This window comes from Chiloscyllium plagiosum, chromosome 15, assembly GCF_004010195.1.
Source record: "Chiloscyllium plagiosum isolate BGI_BamShark_2017 chromosome 15, ASM401019v2, whole genome shotgun sequence".
In the NCBI taxonomy this organism is placed as follows: Eukaryota; Metazoa; Chordata; class Chondrichthyes; order Orectolobiformes; family Hemiscylliidae; genus Chiloscyllium; species Chiloscyllium plagiosum.
This window is the reverse complement of record NC_057724.1, coordinates 45,397,621-45,419,923: the sequence shown is the minus strand read 5'-3', so window position 1 is coordinate 45,419,923 and position 22,303 is coordinate 45,397,621. Positions and strand designations below refer to the sequence as shown.

The window sequence follows — 22,303 nt, the reverse complement described above, 5'->3', positions numbered from 1 at the left end:
GAGTCTTCTGCAGAACCTCTTGTGTGATCTCACCTTCTGGCAAACTGGCATCTAGATTAGATTACTTACAGTATGGAAACAGACCCTTCGGCCCAACAAGTCCACACCAACCCTCTGATGAGCAACCCATCCAGACCCAATCCCCTACATTTACCTCTGCACCTAATACTACGGACAATTTAGCATGGCCAATTCACCTAACCTGCACATTTTTTTTAGACTGTGGGAGGAAACTGGAGTACCCGGAGGAAACCCACACAGACACTGGGAGAATCATGAAGTGCAAAATCCACACAGACAGTTGCCTAAGGCGGGAATTGAACCCAGGTCTCTGGCTCTGTGAGGCAGCAGTACTAACCACTGTGCCACTATGCTGCCCTTTCCCTGTGCTCTAGCTGTAGCACTCATGTCTGACATTTCACCTGATCATTACTGTAAACTACGCTCAAAAGCATATCAACTAGCAATATACATGTTATTAGCTGCAAGTTGAGAGCAAGTAAGTGCTTATGTTATTTTATCAGTCTCGTCCTCTGTACAGCTTAGTCAGGTCACTGTTCTTGTTATCAGAAAGAGATAAACAGAGGGGAGGGTTATTGCAGGTAGAGGAGGAGGGAAGCAAGGGTTATGTCCATAAACCAGTTACAACTTGTGTGTCAGAAGCTGTACAACAAGGCAAGTAGGTTTTGAGGAGAATTAGACATGAACATGCTGCCATCTTCCTAGCCACTGTCTGCAAATCCAAGTCATAGTTGCTGCAATGACACTGATCATTACCTCCTTCATCAGGGCAAGGACATGCAGCCACTGTGTCGTGCAAGAGAGCAAAATAAGGTGAAATGTGTTTGAGTGATGGATGACTAACCGGCAGAGTCTGCAAGCTGAGAGATGTGGATGGAAGGTATACAGTAGTACAAAAATGTTTGGAGGTAATGTGAGGCATATGAATGTTAGTTTTGAGTTATGATTTATGAAAGTTATTGGTAGTTGAGTGTTTAATGATGTGATTCGTTGAGCACTGTGTGGGGCTAGTTGTAGCTGGTGGGATATGGCATTTTTATAATGGATGGACTGATCTTGACTACTTTTGAGAAGTCATTGAACGTTTTCTGGCACTGCATCCAAGACCTGGCATTCACTGCGGTAGGTATCCAATCCCAATGTCTTCTGAGAACATGGCTGAAGAGTCTTCTCTGGAGAACAATGTAATCTCTCTTCCTGTGTGTATCCAAGCCTCTGTGCAAAACCTTGGACCTGCTGTCTGCCATGTTGTACTATCATCCATCTTGCTTGCACTCTCTCTGCAACTGGCTTCAGTACATACTCCCGCCACCTCCTTTAAGAGTTGTGACTAGGTTTAAGTAACGCTGGACTCTCGCGATTTTGTGACTCTTGCTAATGCGTGATGCCACTTAACATCAAGCGTAGTCCTAGCTTATAAGTAGACAGCACAATGTTTACGTGCAGCCTGTCTCAGAATCAGCAGCCATAGTTGATGGAGTATTGTGATCTTTGTGCTTATTTTTGGGCCTTCTTGAATTTTGTGCTTGCGTATTGATGATGTAGCCTAGTAACAAATCTTGGTGATTATTCGATACAGTCAGAAGTACTCAATAGTGTGCCTTTTACAAATTGTTTTCATGCACCTTTAATAAATGGTTCCAAATGATTCTTCTAGGCCTCTGATGATTGGTACTTCTGGTATGGCTCCTTCCTACCCAAAATATAGTCGGCCCATCACTATGGACAGCAGTCAGGATGGTGCGGCTGTTCATGGTGTTCCGGTAAGTTTGAAAACTATTTGTTTACTGAGAATTCAGATAAAGACCAGGAGCAACAGTGAAAGGCAGAATCAATTCATGATGAGATGTTAAGTTTGGTTTGGAAATCCTGAAAATTGTGTTAGAAGCTGTGGGACTTGAAGAATTCTGCCAATTTTGAGCTGGTAAGAAACTAATTGGATCAGATATAGAAGACATTGCAATTTCAAAATCATGGAGCAAAGAAGGAAAGTTTGTAAGTTGTGCTATTTGTAGGTGCATGGAAATGGCAACGTTAATAAAGTTGAAACTTAAAGACAAATTGCTTATAGATGGAAATTTAACAATTCTTTGTCCCTTAGTTCGTCAAAATCAAGTTATTTCACATATTCCAGTTTGAATTGATTATAAGCTTCCCCAGCGGAACTCAAAATTAATTGGTACTACATTCTGTAGCATTTTTGGAAAGAGAAAATGACAAATGGGTCTGGCTTTGAAGCTCAGAAATAAAAATCTTGAGAGAAACTGTTATCTTTAATATATAGAGTGCACCCAGCATGAGTGGAGTGGTTGGTAAGTATAGAAGTTTTAGAGTTAATCTCTTGCCTTAGAACTTAGTACTAATTGCTGCTAGTTCTTTAGTAACACTGTTTAGTGCGGTTTAATTCTAAAGGATAGACAGTTAAATCTCTTTTTATGCTGAAGGGAGCAGAGATCATCTCTCCTGGTGGCTGGGGTTGCTGAAGATTGATTAGTTAATTGGGGTTCACAGTTAATCTGTCTTAACTAGTTCCTGAAACAGTTGAGGTGGAAAATATTAAATAAAGGGCCTTTGTGTAATCAGTATTAAGTGGATTGTGGCAGTTTGGTAAATAATGGAAGTTGGGTGAAGTGGGGTAGGAAGGGGTCTTTCTTTTCTGTGCTGTTTAGATTTTCTATTTTTACAGATAAGTGGGGGCAGAAGATGACCAAGGTTGGGAGATTATTAAAGAATTAACTGACAATCATCAGGGATAAGTAAAAATCAGTGAATAAGAGAAAGAAACTGAAGTTCAGCTAAACAAAGTATCTTTAAGATTAAGTCACTAGAAAAGTTCGCAAGTAAGACTAAGTAAGTTTAAGTCATGGCAGGTGAGGTTAGCCGAGTACAATGCATGTCTTGTCATATGTGGGAGGTCAGGGCCCAGCAGCGTTCTGGGTGACCATGTGTGCAAGACTTGCTCACAATTGCAGAAGCATGAGCTCTATGTTTCATAGCTCGGGTGGCACCTGGAGGCTGTGTGGCACATCCCGAGCCTGAGAGTTACAAAGGTGGCACGTATAGAGAGGGCACTGGAGGAAAGAAGGGAATGGGTATCCACCAGGCTGTTAAGGAGAATCAGGCAGGTTATGCCAGAGTACAATGCTGTACGTTAAAAGTTTGTTATGAAAAAGGAAAAAGACAGTCTGACAAAAGGGTTTTGCATTGAGGTAAAGCAGATTTTATTAAAATGAGACTGCATCTGGCCAGTGTAGACTGGGAACAGCTACATCTGGATAAATTTACAGCAGAACAGCCTGGGAGCGGGGACAGCATTCAAAATGGAATTGTTGAGGATGCATGTGCAACATATTCCTATTGGGGTGAAATGTAGGGGCAACAAACCTAAATGTCTAGTAATATTCAGGACTGGAGAATAAAGAAATGAGAGGTGCAAAGGGAGCAAATCAACACAGGTCTTATTGGAATATAGAAAGTGCAGGGGTGAACTTAAGAAAGCAATTAGGAGAGCAAAGCGGTAAGGTTAAAGAGAATTTAAATTTTTTAAAAAACCAACAATAATTCTCCACTCACTATGTCAAACCACTCAAAAATCTCACAGTCCCTCTTTCTGAATTCTGTGCCTACATCTTCTTTCTCCTAGGTGAAGACAGATATGCAGTTCTCATTTAACATTCTAGCAATGTCCTCTGGCTCCATGCACAGATTTCACCCTTTTTAAATTTTCATGGGATGTGGACATAGCTGGCTAGGCCATTGCATGCCCCTACAAATGTATCAAGGGGAAAAGATAACCAAGGAAAAAGTAGGTGCATAAGGGAACAAGGGTGAAATCTGTGCATGGAGCCAGAGGACATTGGGATGTTAAATGAGCATTGCACGTCTGTCTTCACCTTGGAGAAAGAAGGTGTAGGCACAGAATTCAGAAAGAGGGACTGTGAGATTCTTGAATTGTTTGACATAGTGAGTGCAGAGGTATTGCTGGTTTTGTCAGGTTTAAAGTTGACAGATCTCCAGGCCTTGATGAGTTGTATCCCAGTATATAAGTCCTGCTAAGTTTTGCTTACCCAAGGTCAGGCTCATCGGTCTATAGTTCCCTGGCTTGTCTTTACCGCCCTTCTTAAACAGTGGCACCATGTTTGCCAACCTCCAATCTTCCGGCACATCACCTGAGACTATCGATGATACAAATATCTCAGCAAGAGTCCCAGCAATCACTTCTCTTGCTTCCCACAGAATTCTCGGGTATACCTGATCAGGTCCTGTGGATTTATCCACTTTTAACCGTTTAAAGACTTCCAGCACTTCCTCCTCTGTAATCTGGACATTTTGCAAGATGTCACCCATCTTTTTCCCTACAGTCTATATCTTCCATAAGCTTATGTTGTTCCCTTTTGAGGAGAGAATGCTCAAGGGGATTGAATTGAGTGCATCGCATTAAGAGGAGCATGGACAGGATGGATAGAAAGGAACTGTTCCCCCTAGTTGAAGGGTTAATAACAAGGGAATGTAATATTAAATTGAAGGGCAGAAGACAATAGATGGCATTTGACACAACTCTTTCACCCTTGAGGGTGGTGGAAATCCAGAATCACTGCCTGGGAGGTTAATTGAGGTAAACAAGCAGGAGGCTGGAGGAACACAGCAAACCAGGCAGCATCAGGAGGTGAAGTCAACGTTTCAGGTGTAACCTAACAGCTAACTTTACAATTTAAAAAAAATACTTGAATAAGCACCTGAAATTCAAGGCTATGGACCATAGGCTGGAGAGTGGGATTATTATAGATTTAGAGTAGTTTTGTCTTGGTGCGGACACGATGGGCTGAAGAACCTCTTCTATGCTGTATGTTTCTATGATTCTATAAAAGATGCCTTAATAGATACTAAAATGTTTTTCAAACTCCTCCACCTAGTGGCTGTGGCAGGTACTTCCAGGTGAGGTGCAACTTTTTTCATTCATGTACAGAATAAAGCTCATGCTGTATTTCCCCACTGACCCATCTTCATATTGTATAAAATATAATTTGATGTGATATTTTGTTCCCCTGCTCGTCACCCTTATGGCTAGTGCCATTGGCCATCAGTGTCATATTTTATTTTACCGTTAAATCTGCCGATACTATGTATCCCTGCAGAGGTTATTTGGCTTATCTTTTACTTGTACCACACACTGCTCTCTTCTTTCTTCTAATATGGTGACTCTAGGAGGTTGCATGCTGTAATTTGAAATTTCCTATTCTCAGAGCAGCTTCACAAAATCAAAAAAATCCTGCCTGTGGAGTGCAACAAATTTTGATTTTGTTTTACTTTCCTCTCATTAAGAGAGGGGCAGGACTTGTTGTGTGGACCTCGAAGGAGCACTGTTAACAAGTTGAAGAGGCAGGAAATTGCCAACATAAGTTTGGGAGTGGGGGGGTGTACAGGAGAGAGGAACAGAGCAATGTGATTTCAGGATTTAGAAGGAAAGATGGATTAATAATCGGGCACGACAATGAAGAAAGTTGATACATACTTAAAATAGGCCACACTTTCTTTGCAAAAACTGGGGATATTTTTGAATCTTTGCAATTTCTTGGTGCTTTTGCTGGCTTGAATTTTAGTGCTATAGATTTATGGAATCTGAATTGTGACTGCTCTGGCCATGTAAAGTTGAGCTAATGGTGAAACCTCTTGTGAAATGCACAGAATTAAATCTTTGTCTTTTTATTTTATTTCACCAAGAAATGTGAAACCTGTGAGAAAGGCAGTGTTTATCCAGGAGGTGTTATCATCTCTGAGATCACACACCTGATTGGGAGACCCAGTCTGCCTGGCGAAGAGCAAAGGTAAGCCTTTGTGTCTGACTGAATGTTTGCTTTTTTCCCCAAATTTAATTTTAAAACTATCAACCTTCTAGGACTGACTCATGACCTGCTGTTGTCTCACAATGGCAAGTTAGCAACTTAATCTCTTGCCTTCTGTCAACTCTGCCTGGGTAAGGATTGGCCAGTAAACTACCAATTAAACTGACATTTCTGGATGTCCTTACTCCATTAACACTTCTCTTGTGCTTGCGCTTAATCAGACTATCCACTCTCCTGAAGAAGTAAGCTTAGGTGATTTACAGAGAAGAAGTTAAGCATGAACACCTAATCCATGTCTCAAATGATGTCTAAAGCTGAAGTTATTTGTAAGCAGCAGCACTCCACAAATTTGCTCTTCCTGCTAGATCTACATGAACCTTTCACTCTCCCTTACCCCAAGCTTCTTGTTGCTGCTGTGGGAATTTTAGTCCCTTGAACTAACTTTAATTAGTGATAACATTTTTAATATGATTCCTCAATAACCTTGAAAGATAACACTTGTTTTGTTGACTTTTAAATTTTTGTGTTGCAGTTACTGTCTCCCTCTGATCAATGCAATAATTGGAGAGTATTGTTTTTAATGCAAAAAAAGTTTTGAATTTTGAAACAATAATATTGAACCTCTTAATCTTATTCTAATGCAGAGTTCAAATATTGCTTCATAATTTAAGACTATCATCCCTGGTTACAAATTAATTACATTCATAGCATTGACCTGAGAATTGTTATATTTGATTGTTTATATTTGTTTCTTTCACCCTGCACAGTTTTGTGACTGGAAAGCTGAATTCTGATGAAACATTGTTCAACACAGACACAGACAATGTAGTTGCCACTTCAAGCACAGCATCCTCACCGTTTGCATCACACAATCTGTATGACGATCTCCTGGATGAAAACTGCCAAACGGCTGCTGAAGAAAGTTCTGACCAGTGAGATTCTACTTAATAGTTAATCCACAAAAGTTACAGATTATTTTTACCTTTCTGTGATGATGCAGGCCTTGGAAGGAGTGGGTTGCTCGGCTGCTTTGACCTATGACTGTGTACCTGATCAGGTACTCTAGAGGGGAGTCAGTAATTGTAGGGAGCAACTATTTGTGGAAGATATCATAAACAAGTTAAATGGTGGGTGTAAGGACAGATAAATATTCTCAAGATGCGTGTTCTAAGGGCTTCATGGTAGTTGTTGATCTAATCTATCCACTTGTCAGATCTGGTTATAGCAGTGGTACATACTGTTTGCCCAGGATTAATTATTTGTTTATGTTGCTGATTTTCTCACACATGGTCTACACTGAGGAATTTAGTAACAACAACGTGCATTTATATAGGGCATTTAACATAGCAAAATGTCCCAAGGGCAATATCAGGAAAAAAGTTTTTTGACACTTTTCCAAAACATCATAGGAGGAAGAAAGGTGCCCAAAAACTTGATCAGGGACCTTGCATTTTGTTTATGGAACATCTTAAGAGCAGGGAGGGTTAGGGAGGGAATTCTAGAGCTTAGGGCCAAGGTAGCTGAGAGCTTGGCCACCCGTGGTAGAACAGTCAAACCCAGGGATGCTTAAGAGGTCACATTGGAGGAATGTAGAGATAAGAAGACCAATGGGTTGGGTGCAAGCTAAACAAATCGGGATAGGGGAAGCTGAAAGAGGAATGAACAACAATGTTCAGTATAAAAACTGATGTGTTGTCTGACTGGGAGCCATTAAAAGTCAGCAAGCAAAGGGGTGATGGTTGAATGAAATTTGAAGTGTGTTAAAGTACTGACAGCAGAATTATGAAATCCACAATGATTTGGCACAAGTAAGGCACAAAATATTTTTCTTTGCTCCAAGGGCTACTTTTTGATTTTCAGGGATTGCTTTTAATTTTCTGCTGCTCCTCATTCATTTCTCACTTACTCCTTTATGAGGGGGTGCATAAATGTAGTTACCTACCTTCAGTATTTATATTGACATTTTGAAGCACACAGTCACAGAGTTAGAAGAATTCATCAATAACCTCAATAATCATTGTCACTCCATTAAACTTAAAGCCACGATGTACAGAGAAAGCATTAATTTTCTGCATACTATAGTATTTAAATATAATGGGCATAAATTAGCCAGAAGTGTTTTTTTAATTAAATATAGATACACATTACTATTCAAAAAAAAAACCCATCACCTGAAATTTCCTTCCAGACTAATGAAATCATGAGGAAAGTATTGCATATCTGTCTAACAAAGTCACTGCACCTCAAGTGAAGCACGGAATGTAAGATGTGATAACACATAAATGCAAATCTTTACAAAGTAAAACTGTTCAGTATTAAATTAGTGGAGAAAGTGAGGTCTGCAGATGCTGGAGATCAGAGATGGAAATGTGTTGCTGGAAAAACGCAGCAGGTCAGGCAGCATCTAGGGAACAGGAGAATCGACGTTTCGGGCAGCCCTGAAGAAGGGCTAATGCCCGAAACGTCGATTCTCCTGTTCCCTAGATGCTGCCTGACCTGCTGCGTTTTTCCAGTATTAAATTATCCAACCAATGCAATGTTCATTACAGTAGCATCTACAGATTCTTTATCTACAAAGTGAAATAACTCCACAAACCAGTATTGCATTACCAAGTCACCCTTTAGTTACACGTGGAGAGTCCTTGCCTCTGATCCAACTTCCTCAGAGCCAGCTCTCAAAGAAAACAGAATCCCTGACACTCTTGTTTATATCTGTCAGCTAGAACTCTCAGATTGTTACTTTGGTCCAATCAGGGAACACATATTCTATGAGGTCCACCCGGCTGAGTTCGTTACAATAACTACATCAGTAGGTCCTGCACTTCTGCAGTCTTAAGCTAGAGATTCCACATTTGCTGAGAACTTAAATACCTCAGTGACTTCAAGCTTCCTGGTTCCCAGATGATGGAATATTCCATTGCTGAAAGTTTTAAAACTGTTCTCTCTCCTTTGCTCTGTCTCTCTCTTCACTTGTATTTCCTCTCTCACCTTTGCAGATCCTCCCACAGCAGCAGTTGAACTAGTGAAGATTGGAGCTAAACAATACTAGGAGATGGAAGTAGCTTTAGTTCTGGTATTCATCTATCATTGAAAGTTCAACTTTGGGTCAAATTCAACATTTAAGTTGCAAATGATAGTTCTCAGTTTAAGATGGTTATGCAGAATGGAAACTGCTGACAGTGAGCGGGGTTTGGAGTGGGGAATCAAAAACAAAAACTTAGTTCTCCCATGAGAGAAATAGAATAAATCTTTGGGGAACTCCCGAGATAACAGAGCAAGATTGGAAGCAGAAGCCATTACATTCAATCCATTCTAAGTGAAGTGTAAAACATCTTGATCACTGCTGTGACATTTCATAGACCACTGCCTACTCTCATTATCATGTTTTCTTTTTCTGTACCAGCTGTTTTTGTGGTTCTACTGAATGAGATTGCCAACTTGGGCAGACTTATTGCTGTGTATCTTAGCCCAGAGTGGTTTACGACAAAAAAAACCTGCCACAAATTTAACAATATAGGTAATGTTACTGTGATGCTGCAACCAAGAATAATGGACATTTTTTAAAATAAAAAGTTCTTGCCCCGAAGCAGAGAATCACTAATGTTTTTCTGGGCTCTGAGGATGAAGGTGATTAATGGCTGCAATTTAATAGATTGATAGCTTATACTTTATTCTTCCTTTGCTCTGTAGGAATGAAATAATTGATCATTTGGATATGATTGACAACAGTTTGGCTCAAATACATTCCTCGCTCAGCAACACACGTTTAAACACAAATTTGGATTTACTGAAAGACGTGAGTCAAAAAGTTATTTTGAAATTAATGTGATATCTAGATCTGTATTCATCCTGTTAATTGTCCGAGGATGCAATTTTTTCTGTTTCCAAAAACAAAAACCTGATATTAGCATCCAGTGGTCATTGTGAATGGAGACTTCAGCTGAGTGAGACAAAAGCTGAATGAGTATATCTGAGAACTTGGTTCAAAGTGGGAACTTGGTTCAGACAGGGAAAGAGGAGTTCTATGTACTGCAGAAAGTAAAGTGCCTGAGCAAGTAATGAGTGGAAAGGATAAAAGGCATCTTGTGATTACTCCCTGAGCCACCGGCAAAATGTCATAGAGTAAATATAGTTAAGGTGTTAAGTGAATGGCAAATTCGTGTGGGTGGAATGGGTTTCAGTTTATGGGGTACTGGCATCAGGACTGGGTTACAAGAGAGCTGTTATGGTCAGGTGGACATCACTCAAACTATGCAGGGACCAGTATTCTGGTGAATTGAATAACTAAGGCCATAGAGATGGCTTTAAACTAACTAGAGGCGGAGCATGAGGGAGTGGTGTACTGGAGAGGGGTTTACAAAGCAAGAGGATGTGGCAGCATTGGAGGGCAGCTTTTAGGATAATGAGACTGGGTCAGGAAAGGACATAGATGACCGCAAATAGTGTCAAAGTAGATAAAAATTGTAAGCAGTCAAAATTAATGTGTTTTTATTTTAGTTACATATGTACAAAATTTGGAACAAAATAATTGAGTTATCAGCACAAGTAATAGTCAATGGGTTATGATTGTTAGTCATTATGGAGACATGGTGACAAGGAGATCAAAGCTGGGGATAAACATTCAGGGATACATGACTTCTCAAAGGGACAGTCAGGAAGGAAAGGAGGTTAGGTAGCTTTATTGGTATGAGATAGAAAATATACAATGATCTTGCAACAGAAGATGTAGAATCCATATGGAAATAACAAGGGAAGGAGACATGGTGGGAGTAATTATAAGCCCTGTAACAGTAGCTGTTCTGTAGGACTGAAAATAATTATTGAATTGAATTAGCTTTATTGTCACATGTACTGAAATGAGTACAGTGAAAAGTTTAGTCGTCACTTACAGCACCATCTTGGGTACAGAGTACCTAGGTACAAGGCTCAGTACAGAATAGAGAAATGAAGAAAAAAAGGTACATTACAGCTATGCACAGTGACATTACATAATTACATAGTTACATTACAGCTATAGACAGTTACATTACAGCTATACACAGTGACATTACAGCTATAGACAGTATAACCGTAGATCAGCAAAACAAGAAGCAAAGTTAAAAAGACAAACATCATAATCTCTCTCCAAGGGCTGTCTACAGCAAACCAGAGCAGGGGGGCCTCCACGTGGAAATAATGAGGGCATGTAAAAAAGGCAGTATACCAGCCATGGGTGACTTTAATCTTGTAGATTGGGAAAATCAAATTGGCAGAGATAACCACAGGGAACAATTCATAGAATGTGTAAAGGACAGTTTCCTAGAATAATATGATTTGATTCAATCGGGGATTAGGTTAATGTGTGTTAATGTCAATTTGATAAAGTAATGTCAGAGTAAAAGATTCGCCAAGAAACATCAGGCATAATATGGCAGAATTTAGCATTCAGTTTGAGAGAGAAATTTTGGAAAGAAACAACTATGCTAATCTTATGCAAGGGTCACTACAGAGGAGTGAGGGCAGAATTGGCTGGAGTGGACAGGGAAAGGAGTGTAGCAGAAAAGACTGTTGAGGAATAATTGCAATAAAGAGGTTTCCCAGTAAGGAAGAAGGATTTCAGGAGAGATAAACACAGGAACAAAGAAATAGGAGTAAGCTTTTCACTCCATCAAGCCTGCCCCATCATTCATTACAATCATGGCTGATCCAACACTTCAATGCCTTTTATCCACCTCGTCCCCAAAACCCTTTATACCATTGGTTTCTGATAGACTTTTGATAACCAACCGTGGTTGCCAAGGAATTGAAGGATAAAATCAAATTGAAAGGAAAAGCATAACAGTGGCAAAGAATACTGATAACTCAGGGGATTGGGAACTTTTTCTTTAAAACCAATAAAAGGATTTTTTTTTAAACTGCTGAGGGTCGTAGAGGCTGGCTTGTTAAGTATGTTCAAGGTTGAGATAGATATCATAAGTTAGAAGGAAAAATCAAGAAATTGGTGTTGAGGATTATCAGATCAACCATGATCTCATTGAATGGCAGAGCAGACTCAATGGGCTGAATGGCCAGTTTATGCTCCTCTATCTTATGGTCCAGAAACTCTGTCCGACAACAATACAATGTAATATGAGCAGCATTCACCCTTCAGTACCATTACCTTCCAGAACAGGAACATCTGAATAAAGCTCTTCTGATGGATGATGGACAGGCCAGAACATTCCAATTCTGATTACTATCTGCTCAGTTAGATGATCTCAATGGCATCTGCACGTGGGCAGTATGATTGACAGCTGTATCTCTGATTCGATAGTGGAAACATGCATCCAGGAGTTCTGTCGCTGACCACCATCCATTTCAGTGTAGTTGGAATGTGATTATGGAAGCTTTTTTTTTATGATCAGAATCTGCTTGATCATGTGCGAAGTCAAAAACATGCCCTGAAATGGTATCAAGTGCTTGATGGCACCTGTGAAAAAAGCCTGTGATCAGTCACTTGTTTCAAGATTATTATCTTTCATTACACATTTTATTAGAATGACAGAGGAGTGAGATGTGATTTAACTTGAGAATTATGAGGTAATTTGCAAATACTTAGTAAAAATCAAGAATTATAAATTAAAATGCGGAAAACATCTAAAAGCTGGTAGCATGTGGAAAGAGATACAGAGTTACCAGTTCAGATTGATGACCTTTCATCAGAACACAGGCGTAGACATTCTGAACAAAATGGCTTTCATTGATTTAAATATATTCTACTTAAATTTTGGACTCTATTTGAAAGGCATCTGGATGGGTATATGAATAGGAAGGGTTTGGAGGGATATGGGCCGGATGCTGGCAGGTGGAACTGGATTAGGTTAGGATATCTGGTTGGCATGGACGAATTGGACCGAAGGGTCTATTTCCGTGCTGTATATCTCTATGACTCTGCTTCGTAAAGAATGTTAGAACCAACCTGTGAGAGACAAAATGCTTTGATAATTTAACAATTCTGCAACGATTCACCAAATCCTAAGAAAATTTGATTGAGGTTGGGATTGGTTTCGAAACATAAAAGAGTTATTTCTCCATTACTTAAATGTTGCCAGTCAAGCCACATGAGAGTTTTGAAACTTAAGCAAATTTTCTAATTTGTTGCGGAAAGCAGCTTTCATAACTGAGGATTTGCAAAATCTATGGACAGAATTATCATTTTGCTTTTTATTTTGTTAAATGAAGTGAAGCAAAAATCGTAACCTTCAGATACCTCAGCAAAAATGTCTTATAATGTTGTGTTCATATTTGACTGCATCTCAAAAACCCAGATCCAGGAATAAGTAGAAACATTTTAGTTTTGGATATTCTGCATCATGCATCAGATTGCCACAAACTGATGTGCACAGTACTCCGATTATGAGATCCTTCATATTGAGACAAGCGCACAAGTTAGGTAGCATTAGTGAGAGCTGATTACGTCTTTAATACACCAGGAATATCTCTGATTACTTAATATTTTTTCCTAGCTGTTCAACCCATCAACTGGAGGATTAATAACATCATATCCTGAAGTAGGACCGGATACCACCAAGGTACGTAGGCCGTAGCAATTATATATTAAGCAGCTAGTATTCCTGCCAACTAGTTCAGAGAGCTAAGAAGAATGGTTCATTATTCTGTATCAGGGATTAATGAACGTGAGCAGAGAGTTTGAAAAATTCACATCATAATCTTCAGAAAGATAAACAGCAAATGCTGGAAATGAGAGCAAATCTAACACATCTGTATAGAGAGAGAAAAACAATTAACTTAAAACTCCTTGCCCTTACTGAGAAATTTTCAGCTCCACCCTCTTGTTTCATTTCACTTACTGATGATATTCCAGCAGAGACTATTTGAGTGGAGTCCAATAGAGAGCGTTGAGCTTTTTAAAGCATATTTGAAAGTGGTAATTCTAGACGGGAAATTAGATAAATACCTCAAGACTCAGGAACTTTTGGTAAGCACTTGTTTTTTTCTGAACTAGAATGGCTTAGATTCCTAGGTGGAAATATTGGCCTTAGCCCAGGTTGTTTATCCGGCTGGGAGTGAACAGGTTGGTTAGAAACAGATTAGCTGTCTGTTATATCAAAAACGCATCAGCACACATGCCTAGTCTCACATTGACATTATTAATAAAATTGCTGCAAATATTTGTCCTTCTTTCATTCTTGTCTCATTGGTGTGGAAGATTATAGGTTATAACTACATTTCTGGATCTGTTTTTGTAGAAGGTGAATGGGCAAAAATGCACAAGTGTACAAGAGGAACAAGATTACACAGACTTACAGACTGAACGAGGTCAGCTGCTCATGTTTATTTTGAAGTGAATCACTAACTAAATATTCTATTTTTAAAAAAAAATGACTTTATTTGAATTTCAGAATTTTGATAGTTGGAGTATAGTAAATGGGGAAATGCCAGTTTGATTGGGTTGGAACTTCGGGAAGTCCTTGGCTCAGTTGGTGTCAGTTGACTATATAAATATGTTCTGTGTGTCTGGTTAATAAGAGATTGCCCACCCATCTGTCTGTTTCTGTGAATTATTCTTTTCCCTTTTGCTTTCTCTTTTCAGGTGAAATTGAAAGGAGAGATTGCAACATTCTGCCTCTGTCAAAGGAGGATGTGAAGGGGGCAGATGAGACAGATATGTTGCCAACTTTGTTGGAACTGGCAGAAGAGGCCAGTGATACCTTTTTTCCCAGTGACATCTCCATTTTTGACACTGATGCTTTAAACCAAAGATCCAAGCTGATCTGCAGCTAAATGACACCTAATCGTTCACTAAGATGGGTGCAATCCATTGAAATGGACAGCAGCTATCTAGACAGTGTGTTCTTTTAGCTTGGGCTTATTAAGCATAGCATTGTAAAGCTTTCCAGCCCTTAAACAAGCAGAAGAATTTACAGCCAATAGCCTAAAAGTGACCTTGCATTTTCTTTTTTCTTTTTTGTTGCAACTTAACCTAATTAGAAAATAGACCAGAATGTACAAAGGGCAACATTGCATTAACCTAGCAGACTATCAAATTTCTGCAACACTTACTTCTCCTCCTACATACTTTAACCAACCTGTTACTAAATTCTGGCAAGGACATTGGTAACCTACAGGGTTAGTTGATGACGTATTATTTGCAGTCTAGTACAATGCTGATTCAGTGGAGGATTGTTCAGAAATTGGAAGAGGGCAGGCACTATGTTAGATAGAAAGTTAACTTACTTAAATTGAGTGTCCTTTCCATTGATACTGCTGATTTTGAATGAATGCCAAATTGGCTGTTGTTGCTGTGCATACTTGAATGAATCATAAAATAATATCTAGTGAGTGTGAAATAGACTGCATACATTTTCCATTAAACAGCCCATCAGCATAGAAATCATTACCTATTTGATTATCCAAGTCTGAACTTCTGTTCCTGATCTAATATTTATTCAGCTTTTACTTTCTGAAAGGTTTTCATTCCTGCTTCATTTTGTCTTTATTTTCTCATATTGCATTATATTAAGGTGTCTGTGAATTCTTGTTTTTTATTAGAGGAATATGAAATGCCTTAAATATGATTTGGAACAAAAAGAGAAGCTTAAAATTCTAAAGTAAAAAGAAAATTGCTGGAACTACCCAGCAACTTCATCAACAGCAGTGTAAATAATTTTGAATGCTATTGCATCTTTACATTAGATTCCTAGCATTCATTTTTTTTACTTGATTGCAACTTCATGTGGTTAAAATAGATATAGAACTTATTACATTTGTTATCACAAATCTTACCCTTTATATTTCACTGCACATAAGTCATTTTATAACCCAGCCTGGAATTTCATCTCACTGCATTACATTCTAATTTGCACAAGTGCATAAGGCCAAACTAAGCCCAGACAAAAAACACTGAGCTGCTAATCTTGCTGTCGTCTGGTTCTGTATTATTAAATACTTAGGCTCACCATCATTTAATGGGGAGTCCACAAAAATAAATGCAGCAATTTCTTTCTGAAAGTCTAGAAATTGTCAAGGTACAATAGGGGTATCGAGGTAGATACACCATTAAAATATTACAAATAGTTACAAAAGGTAATTAGAAATTCTAATGGGTTGCTAACTTTTGTATCTAGAGGATGACAATGCAATGGAGTAAAAGTTATGCTTCAACTAAACAAGCCCTGTTAGACCACAATACTACAAGAACTCTGGGCACCATAACTTAGGAAAGAGATACTGGCCTCAGACAGAGATTAGCTTAAATTTGACAGAATGATACCTAGCTGCCAAGGGTAAAATTACAAGGAGGTGTTATAACGAGAGTCCATATACAGTATCTTCCTGTGAGAGTGAAAGGAAAGGCTGATAGGTGTGGGGAAAGCTGGATGACTAGAGAAATTGTGGTTTTGGTTAAGAAAAAAAAGGAAGCATATGTCAAGTATAGATAGGAGAGATCAAATGAATCCTTAGAGTATAAAGGCAGGAGGAGTATACTTAAGAGGGAAATCGGGAGGGCAAAAAGGGGACATGAGATAGCTTTGGCAAATAGGGTTAAGGAGAATCCAAGAGGATTTTATAAATACATTAAGGACAAAAGGTAACTAGGGGAGAGAATAATGCCCCTCAAAGATCAGTAAGGCAGCCTATGTGTGGAGCCGCAGTAGATGGGGGAGATACTAAATGAGTATTTTGCATCACGGTACCATGGAGAAGGATATGGAAGATATAGAATAAGGGAAACTAGATGGTGACAACTTGAAAAGTATCCATATTACAGAGGAGGAAGTGCTGGATGTCTTGAAATGCATAAAATTGAATAAATCCCCAGGACCTGATCAGGTGTGTCCTAGAACTCTACAGGAAGCTAGGGAGGTGATTGCTGGGCCCCTTGCTCAGATGTTTGGATCATCAATAGTCACAGGTGAGGTGCCGGAAGACTTGAGGTTGGCTAGCGTGGTGTCACTATTTAAGAAAGGTGGTAGGGAAAAGCCAGGGAACTATAGGTGAGCCTGATATCAGTGGTGAGCAAGTTGTTGGAGGGAATCCTGAAGGACAGGACTTTACATGTATTTGGAAAGGCAAGGACTGATGAGGAATAGTTAACATGGCTTTGTGCTTGGGAAATCATATCACATGAACTTGATTGACCAGTGAGCCTATCATCAGCAGTGGTCAAGTTGTTGGACGGATTCTGAAGGACAAAATTTGCATATATTTAGAAAGGCAAGGACTGATTAGGGATAGTCAACATGGCTTTGTGCGTGCAAAGTTATGTCACACTAATTTGACTGAGTTTTTTGAAGAAGTAACAAAAAGGATTGATGACGACAGAGCGGTAGATGTGATCTGTATGGACTTCAGTAAGGCATTTGACAAGGTTCCTCATGGTCGACTCATAGCAAAGTTAAATCTCAAGGAATACAGGGAGATGGATGTAGAACTGGCTCAAAGGTAGAAGACAGAGGTTAGTGGTGGAAGGTTGTTTTTCAGACTAGATGCCTGTGACCAGTGGAGTGCCACAAGGGTCGGTGCTGGGTCTGCTACGTTTCATCATTTATATAAATGATTACAGCCAGATTTTTCAGGAGGGAAATTAGGTAATGCTCCTACACACAATGGGTGTTCTTATTTTGGAATATTACTGTATTCCTTTAATGGCACTTGATAATGAAATTTTAATAGGTAGATAGTTTGATATATTTTTGTTAACCAGAGGTACTAAGGGCCATAGCACTGTGGTGTATGTAGAGATGAGTAGGAGATCTGTGTCAATCTCATTGAATAGTAGGACAATCCCAAGGGGCGTGAATTCCTACTCCTCTGTGCTTATTACAAAATTTTCAGTTCCAGTTTATGATCTTGTATAACTTATTTGACTTTTTTTTAATACCTCTTACTTGTCAGTCTTCTCCCTCCTTCACCTGAAGATTTAAAACCTGCTTGAATACGCTTTCATATTTGGCAGTCCACTGTTTGCAACAGAAGTCTTCACATAGTGATCAGGAACAGAAAGCCTGGAGTATCTCTGGAATTTTATCACTACTCCCAGCTTAATTTACAATCCAAGCATTGACTGCCGGTTCTGCATGCTTGGTGTAGCTTTAGCAGCTTCTTCCTAACCAGATGGCAAATCTATTACTCAGTCGATAAGAACATGTCCAAAGAAGAACTTTTGGATGTACAGCTTGCTTTTTGGAAAGAGCAGAATGTACTGTCATGTCTAAAACAAATGATGAGGTTAAAGCATTGAAAGTTATCATGGATGGCCATGATTTTCAATAAGAGTGAGTTACAAAGATGCTGCTTCTAGTATATTAAACTCAACAACGATTTTATGCAGTTCAATAAGTGCGTAGTCATTTAAAGAGTTTTGCTGTCCAGGCAAAATTGGGTTTTCATGTGTTTTGTTACTGCTTTGCACTGTGCATTGCCAAAAAAAACCTCCTCCCAGAGAATCATTAGAGTTTGCATGTTTTCCCTGTGTCTGTGTAAGTTTCTGTTGAGTGCTCCAGTTTCCTCCCACAGTCCAAAGATGTGCAGGTTAAGTGGATTTCCCATGCTAAATTGTCCTTAGTGTCTAGGCTAGGTGAATTAGCCATGGCAAAATACAGGGTGACAGGAATGGGGTAGGGGGTCGCATCTGGATGGGATGCTGTTTAGAGGATTTGTGCAGACTCGATGGGCCATATTTTGCACTCTAGGGATTACACAATTAGGGTTCAGATAGGGATGAGGTGTGAATGTTATGACCTTATGATGTAAATCTCTATTTATGTCTTTGAATGCATTTGTCATGTGAACAACGCCATCAGTACAGTTGGTCTTTGGAAAATTCTCCCTAAATGTTGGCATCCAAAAAGATTCATTGAAATTAGCAAACAAATTAAGTGAGGGAGGATGGGGCAAGTTCCATCTCCTTCGTTGTTCTAAACGTGGTTGAGCTAGAATGTGCCCTTGCAGCCTCACTGTTCAGCATTTTGTCTCCAGCTGTGTTTCTTGTGGCATTCACTAAAGTCTGACGGGAGATTAAAGTCAGATTCAGGACAAATGGACAGTTCTTCAACTATAGAAGACTACACACTAAGCTGCTAGAAGAACGTCTTTATTTGTTCCTAATTTGTTAAACATTGCTCTCGTGGTGCATTTTTCCAGGATGATGTACAGTCATGAACCACCTTGCACCAGCTAGCCTGCAATTTGGTATGACTAAGAGTATTAAAAAGATGGTGGGAGTCTTCCAGCTATTTCCAGACAAAGATTACATTTATTGGTTTTCTCAATTGATGATCACAGGATTCTAGCTTTGGACAGATTTGCCCATTTGTCTGGGGAAGTCCATATTAATACAGAAACATTCAGTTTAAAGTTTTAACTTCTGCCAAAGTTTAGCTCTTGAACTCCATGAATACCTCTGGGACAAGAGGGAGAATCAGCCTGTAGATCAAACTCTATATCTTTAGGGCAGCTGTTCACTCGACCCTGTGTTATGGCTATGGAACATAGATACTGTATTTATACTACATTGAGAAATGGATTCACTTGCATTTCAGATACCTGAGACAATAAAGATCAGATGACAAGACAGGATTCCTGACACCAAAGTTTTTTTTAAAAAAACAAAAATGCTGGTGTGCCAATCATGGATGCTTTGATTATGAAGGCACAGTGGTGATGGTCAGGTCATTTGATGTGAATGTCTGATGAACATTTCCCGAAGAAGATCTTTTTTATAGTGCAATGGCAACAGAGAAACTACCTTGTGATGAACAAAGGAGAGATTGTTTAAAATAATTCTGAAACAGCGTCAAGTGCTGTACACAAATGGGAACAAGTTGATCAAGAAAGCAAAACATGGTGAAAAAGCACCCAGGAACATATCTCCATGACTGAGGCCTGTGACATTGCTGATGCTTAAATCCCAAATGAGGAAAGTTTGCTTGAACAATTGATGTTCCCAACTTGGTGTGTCTGAGATTCATGCTGAAAATGTGTTGCTGGAAAAGCGCAGCAGGTCAGGCAGCATCCAAGGAGCAGGAGAATCGATGTTTCGGGCATGAGCCCTTCTTGCTTTATTTATAAATGCTCATTCTACAGTAGGTTTTGTGAGTCAACAAAGCATTTATCTTTTTCACTTGCAGGAACATGGGAAACTTTCCCTTCTTTAGACCAAAAAAAAAAGTCCTTCTGTTCCCTAGAAATCAAACATGAAAGTGAGACCCTCCGCTCTTTAAATGCCTGCAGGACCAATTGGCATAACAAGGTGTCCTTCTAACTTCACAGATACATCAAGGATCCTACGTTTTTCCTGTCCAGGCCCAGGATTTTAAAGAGCTATAGTTGAGCTGTTCCTATATTAATGGCACACAGTAGATTTATTATCCATAATGTAAATTGACTGCACAATGTGTAATAGATGCTCCTTATGTAGCTCAGCAATGGAATAATTTACCAACACTGCATTTAAAGATAGAAAAAGAAGATTTTGTATTTTTTTTTCAATTCCCTCTTGTTAAAATTTTAGTCCTGTCTGATTTTGTGGCTGTTGGTCAGGAGGAGCAAGAATACTTAAGGAAATAACTAGCTTAAACTGGCACCTGTCCATTGTGTTCACCTGATACAAATCCAAAGAAATATTGGCTTGAACCTGCCATTCTGAAATTCTCTTATTTGTATAAGTTCTGCTTTGTGGTGATGCCCCTAAAATGAAATTGTGACTTTACAAGTTTGCTGCTGTCCACTTTCTGCTTAGTATTTTCTAAATCTCTGATTTTAATGCATGTTCCATTGATTCCATCTCAATGTTTAGAAGTAATGGCTTCAAAGATGTTGCGTGTTTGTAAGCGCATCTGTATTGATGTCCAGTTATACTGTGACGAGTGTAGGTTATCTTGCTGATTTTGTTGTGTTCATAGAATGTCACATTTCAAAAGGTTTCAGGATTTTATTTTAATGCAGTGTTCTGACACTGACTGTTGCCCCTCTCTACTTCCCCTCCAACTGCTCCACCCATCACTGCAACCTTTCCTCTATAGTACCCAAATGCTTATTGGGAAATCTTGGCTGTGTTTCCTAAGACAGTTTGAATATATTACGTTAGGAAAAATAAAAAAATTGGAAGCTTGCTTAAAAATGTTGTCCTTCATCAAGTCCTGAACGTAGCTATAGGTGTAGCAAAAAAATTACATTAATTTGCTAGTTCAGATAATTCTTTTGCAGGAGTTCTGTTACAATTGCCTCTGGCATACAAAAGTAAAGTTAAAATATCATTTATAAAAATAAAGTATTAATAGCAATAGGATACCTTTGGCATAAAATTGTACTTCATCAAAAACCTTGACAACCATACCAAAACCTTGATAAATGGTGAATCTACTAAATTAATATTTTCTTGCAAATTGAATACCTGTCACCTGGATATCTCTGTGATCTTAAAATACTGGTAGTTGAAGACTGAGTATTATGCAGTAAACGTGCTGGTGTTTGCCTGCTGCAGTACATGGGATTGGCACTGAGAAGCTTCTGGATATTGAGACCAAAAAGTTCTATTTTCCAACTTTTGATTGGTGAAATGAGAATCTTGCGAATGTGTGACAAGAGGCAAATTTAAATGCATCAGCATGTATTAACATCTTTGTATGTCATCTTGCATCATTAAAATGCTTTTGCCATTCTCCCAATCTCCGTCTTGGTCACAAGACATTGATATCTCAGCACGTACTCCAAGCGGGCAGCAGTCAAACAGTTCTGCCCCACGTTAGCTGATTCCTGATAAGGTTCAATCCTAGGATTGTGTACAATAGCAAAACATCTTCTCTTGTGTGCTAGTTTAGTAACCAAATTCTTAACTGATAAATCTTCATACAGTATCAAAAAAGCTTCCTTTTGCTCAAGCAGTATTATGCAACATTTTGAAAGTTTATTTTGTGGTCATTTCACTAGTGCTTAAGAACTAGTTTATCTTCTGCTTACCTTTTTAGATGTAAATAGGATATTTTTTCCAGAGAGCACTTTTTTAAAAAAGAGGATGTGGTTTTGTACAGGCAAGTCTGAAAAGTAATGTTTATTGTATCAATTTTGCACACTTAATGCTGTTTATGTGCACAACACTAATAAACTAATGTGTGTACTGGACAGAATTAAATCTACGTTATCAAATGTTTGATATCATATATTTCCTACAGTGGCTGTGTATTAATAAATGTATTGTAAAACGCTAGTGGCTTTTTATGTGTGTAATTGTTTATTGTAACTCAATCAAAAATGTGGGTGTGAGGATTTTGTAACCTCTGAGCACTCCAGCAAGATGGTGCTGCAGGGTAAAAGCTCCTTATTTTCTCAGGTCAAACAAAGCATCTTGTGAAATTTCTCATTATTGCATAAAAATTTTGAAATAGCCGAAATCAAAATAGAAACCATCCTCTCCTTGCAAGATTCAAATTGAGAGCTCCCAGTCTGCCTAAAATCCT

At 38.9% G+C, this 22,303-nt stretch overlaps 1 protein-coding gene across 2 annotated transcripts in view; it reads left to right on the top strand.

The window, feature by feature from the left end:
• The window catches only part of LOC122557281 (heat shock factor protein 1-like), a 52,902-nt gene extending 30,849 nt beyond the window's left edge, over positions 1 to 22,053 (top strand). Inside the window, exons 7-13 of one of the 2 annotated variants that reach the window (XM_043704815.1) lie at positions 1,679 to 1,784; positions 5,743 to 5,846; positions 6,632 to 6,796; positions 9,555 to 9,660; positions 13,349 to 13,414; positions 14,093 to 14,162; positions 19,388 to 22,053. In XM_043704815.1, coding sequence (XP_043560750.1) covers positions 1,679 to 1,784; positions 5,743 to 5,846; positions 6,632 to 6,796; positions 9,555 to 9,660; positions 13,349 to 13,414; positions 14,093 to 14,162; positions 19,388 to 19,395 — 625 coding nt within the window. In that variant the 3' untranslated portion in view covers positions 19,396 to 22,053. Of the gene's footprint in view, positions 1 to 1,678; positions 1,785 to 5,742; positions 5,847 to 6,631; positions 6,797 to 9,554; positions 9,661 to 13,348; positions 13,415 to 14,092; positions 14,163 to 14,436; positions 15,234 to 19,387 lie in introns of those variants that run through there. The other variant, XM_043704814.1, reaches the window with a different exon arrangement.
• The last annotated feature ends 250 nt before the right edge of the window (positions 22,054 to 22,303 follow it).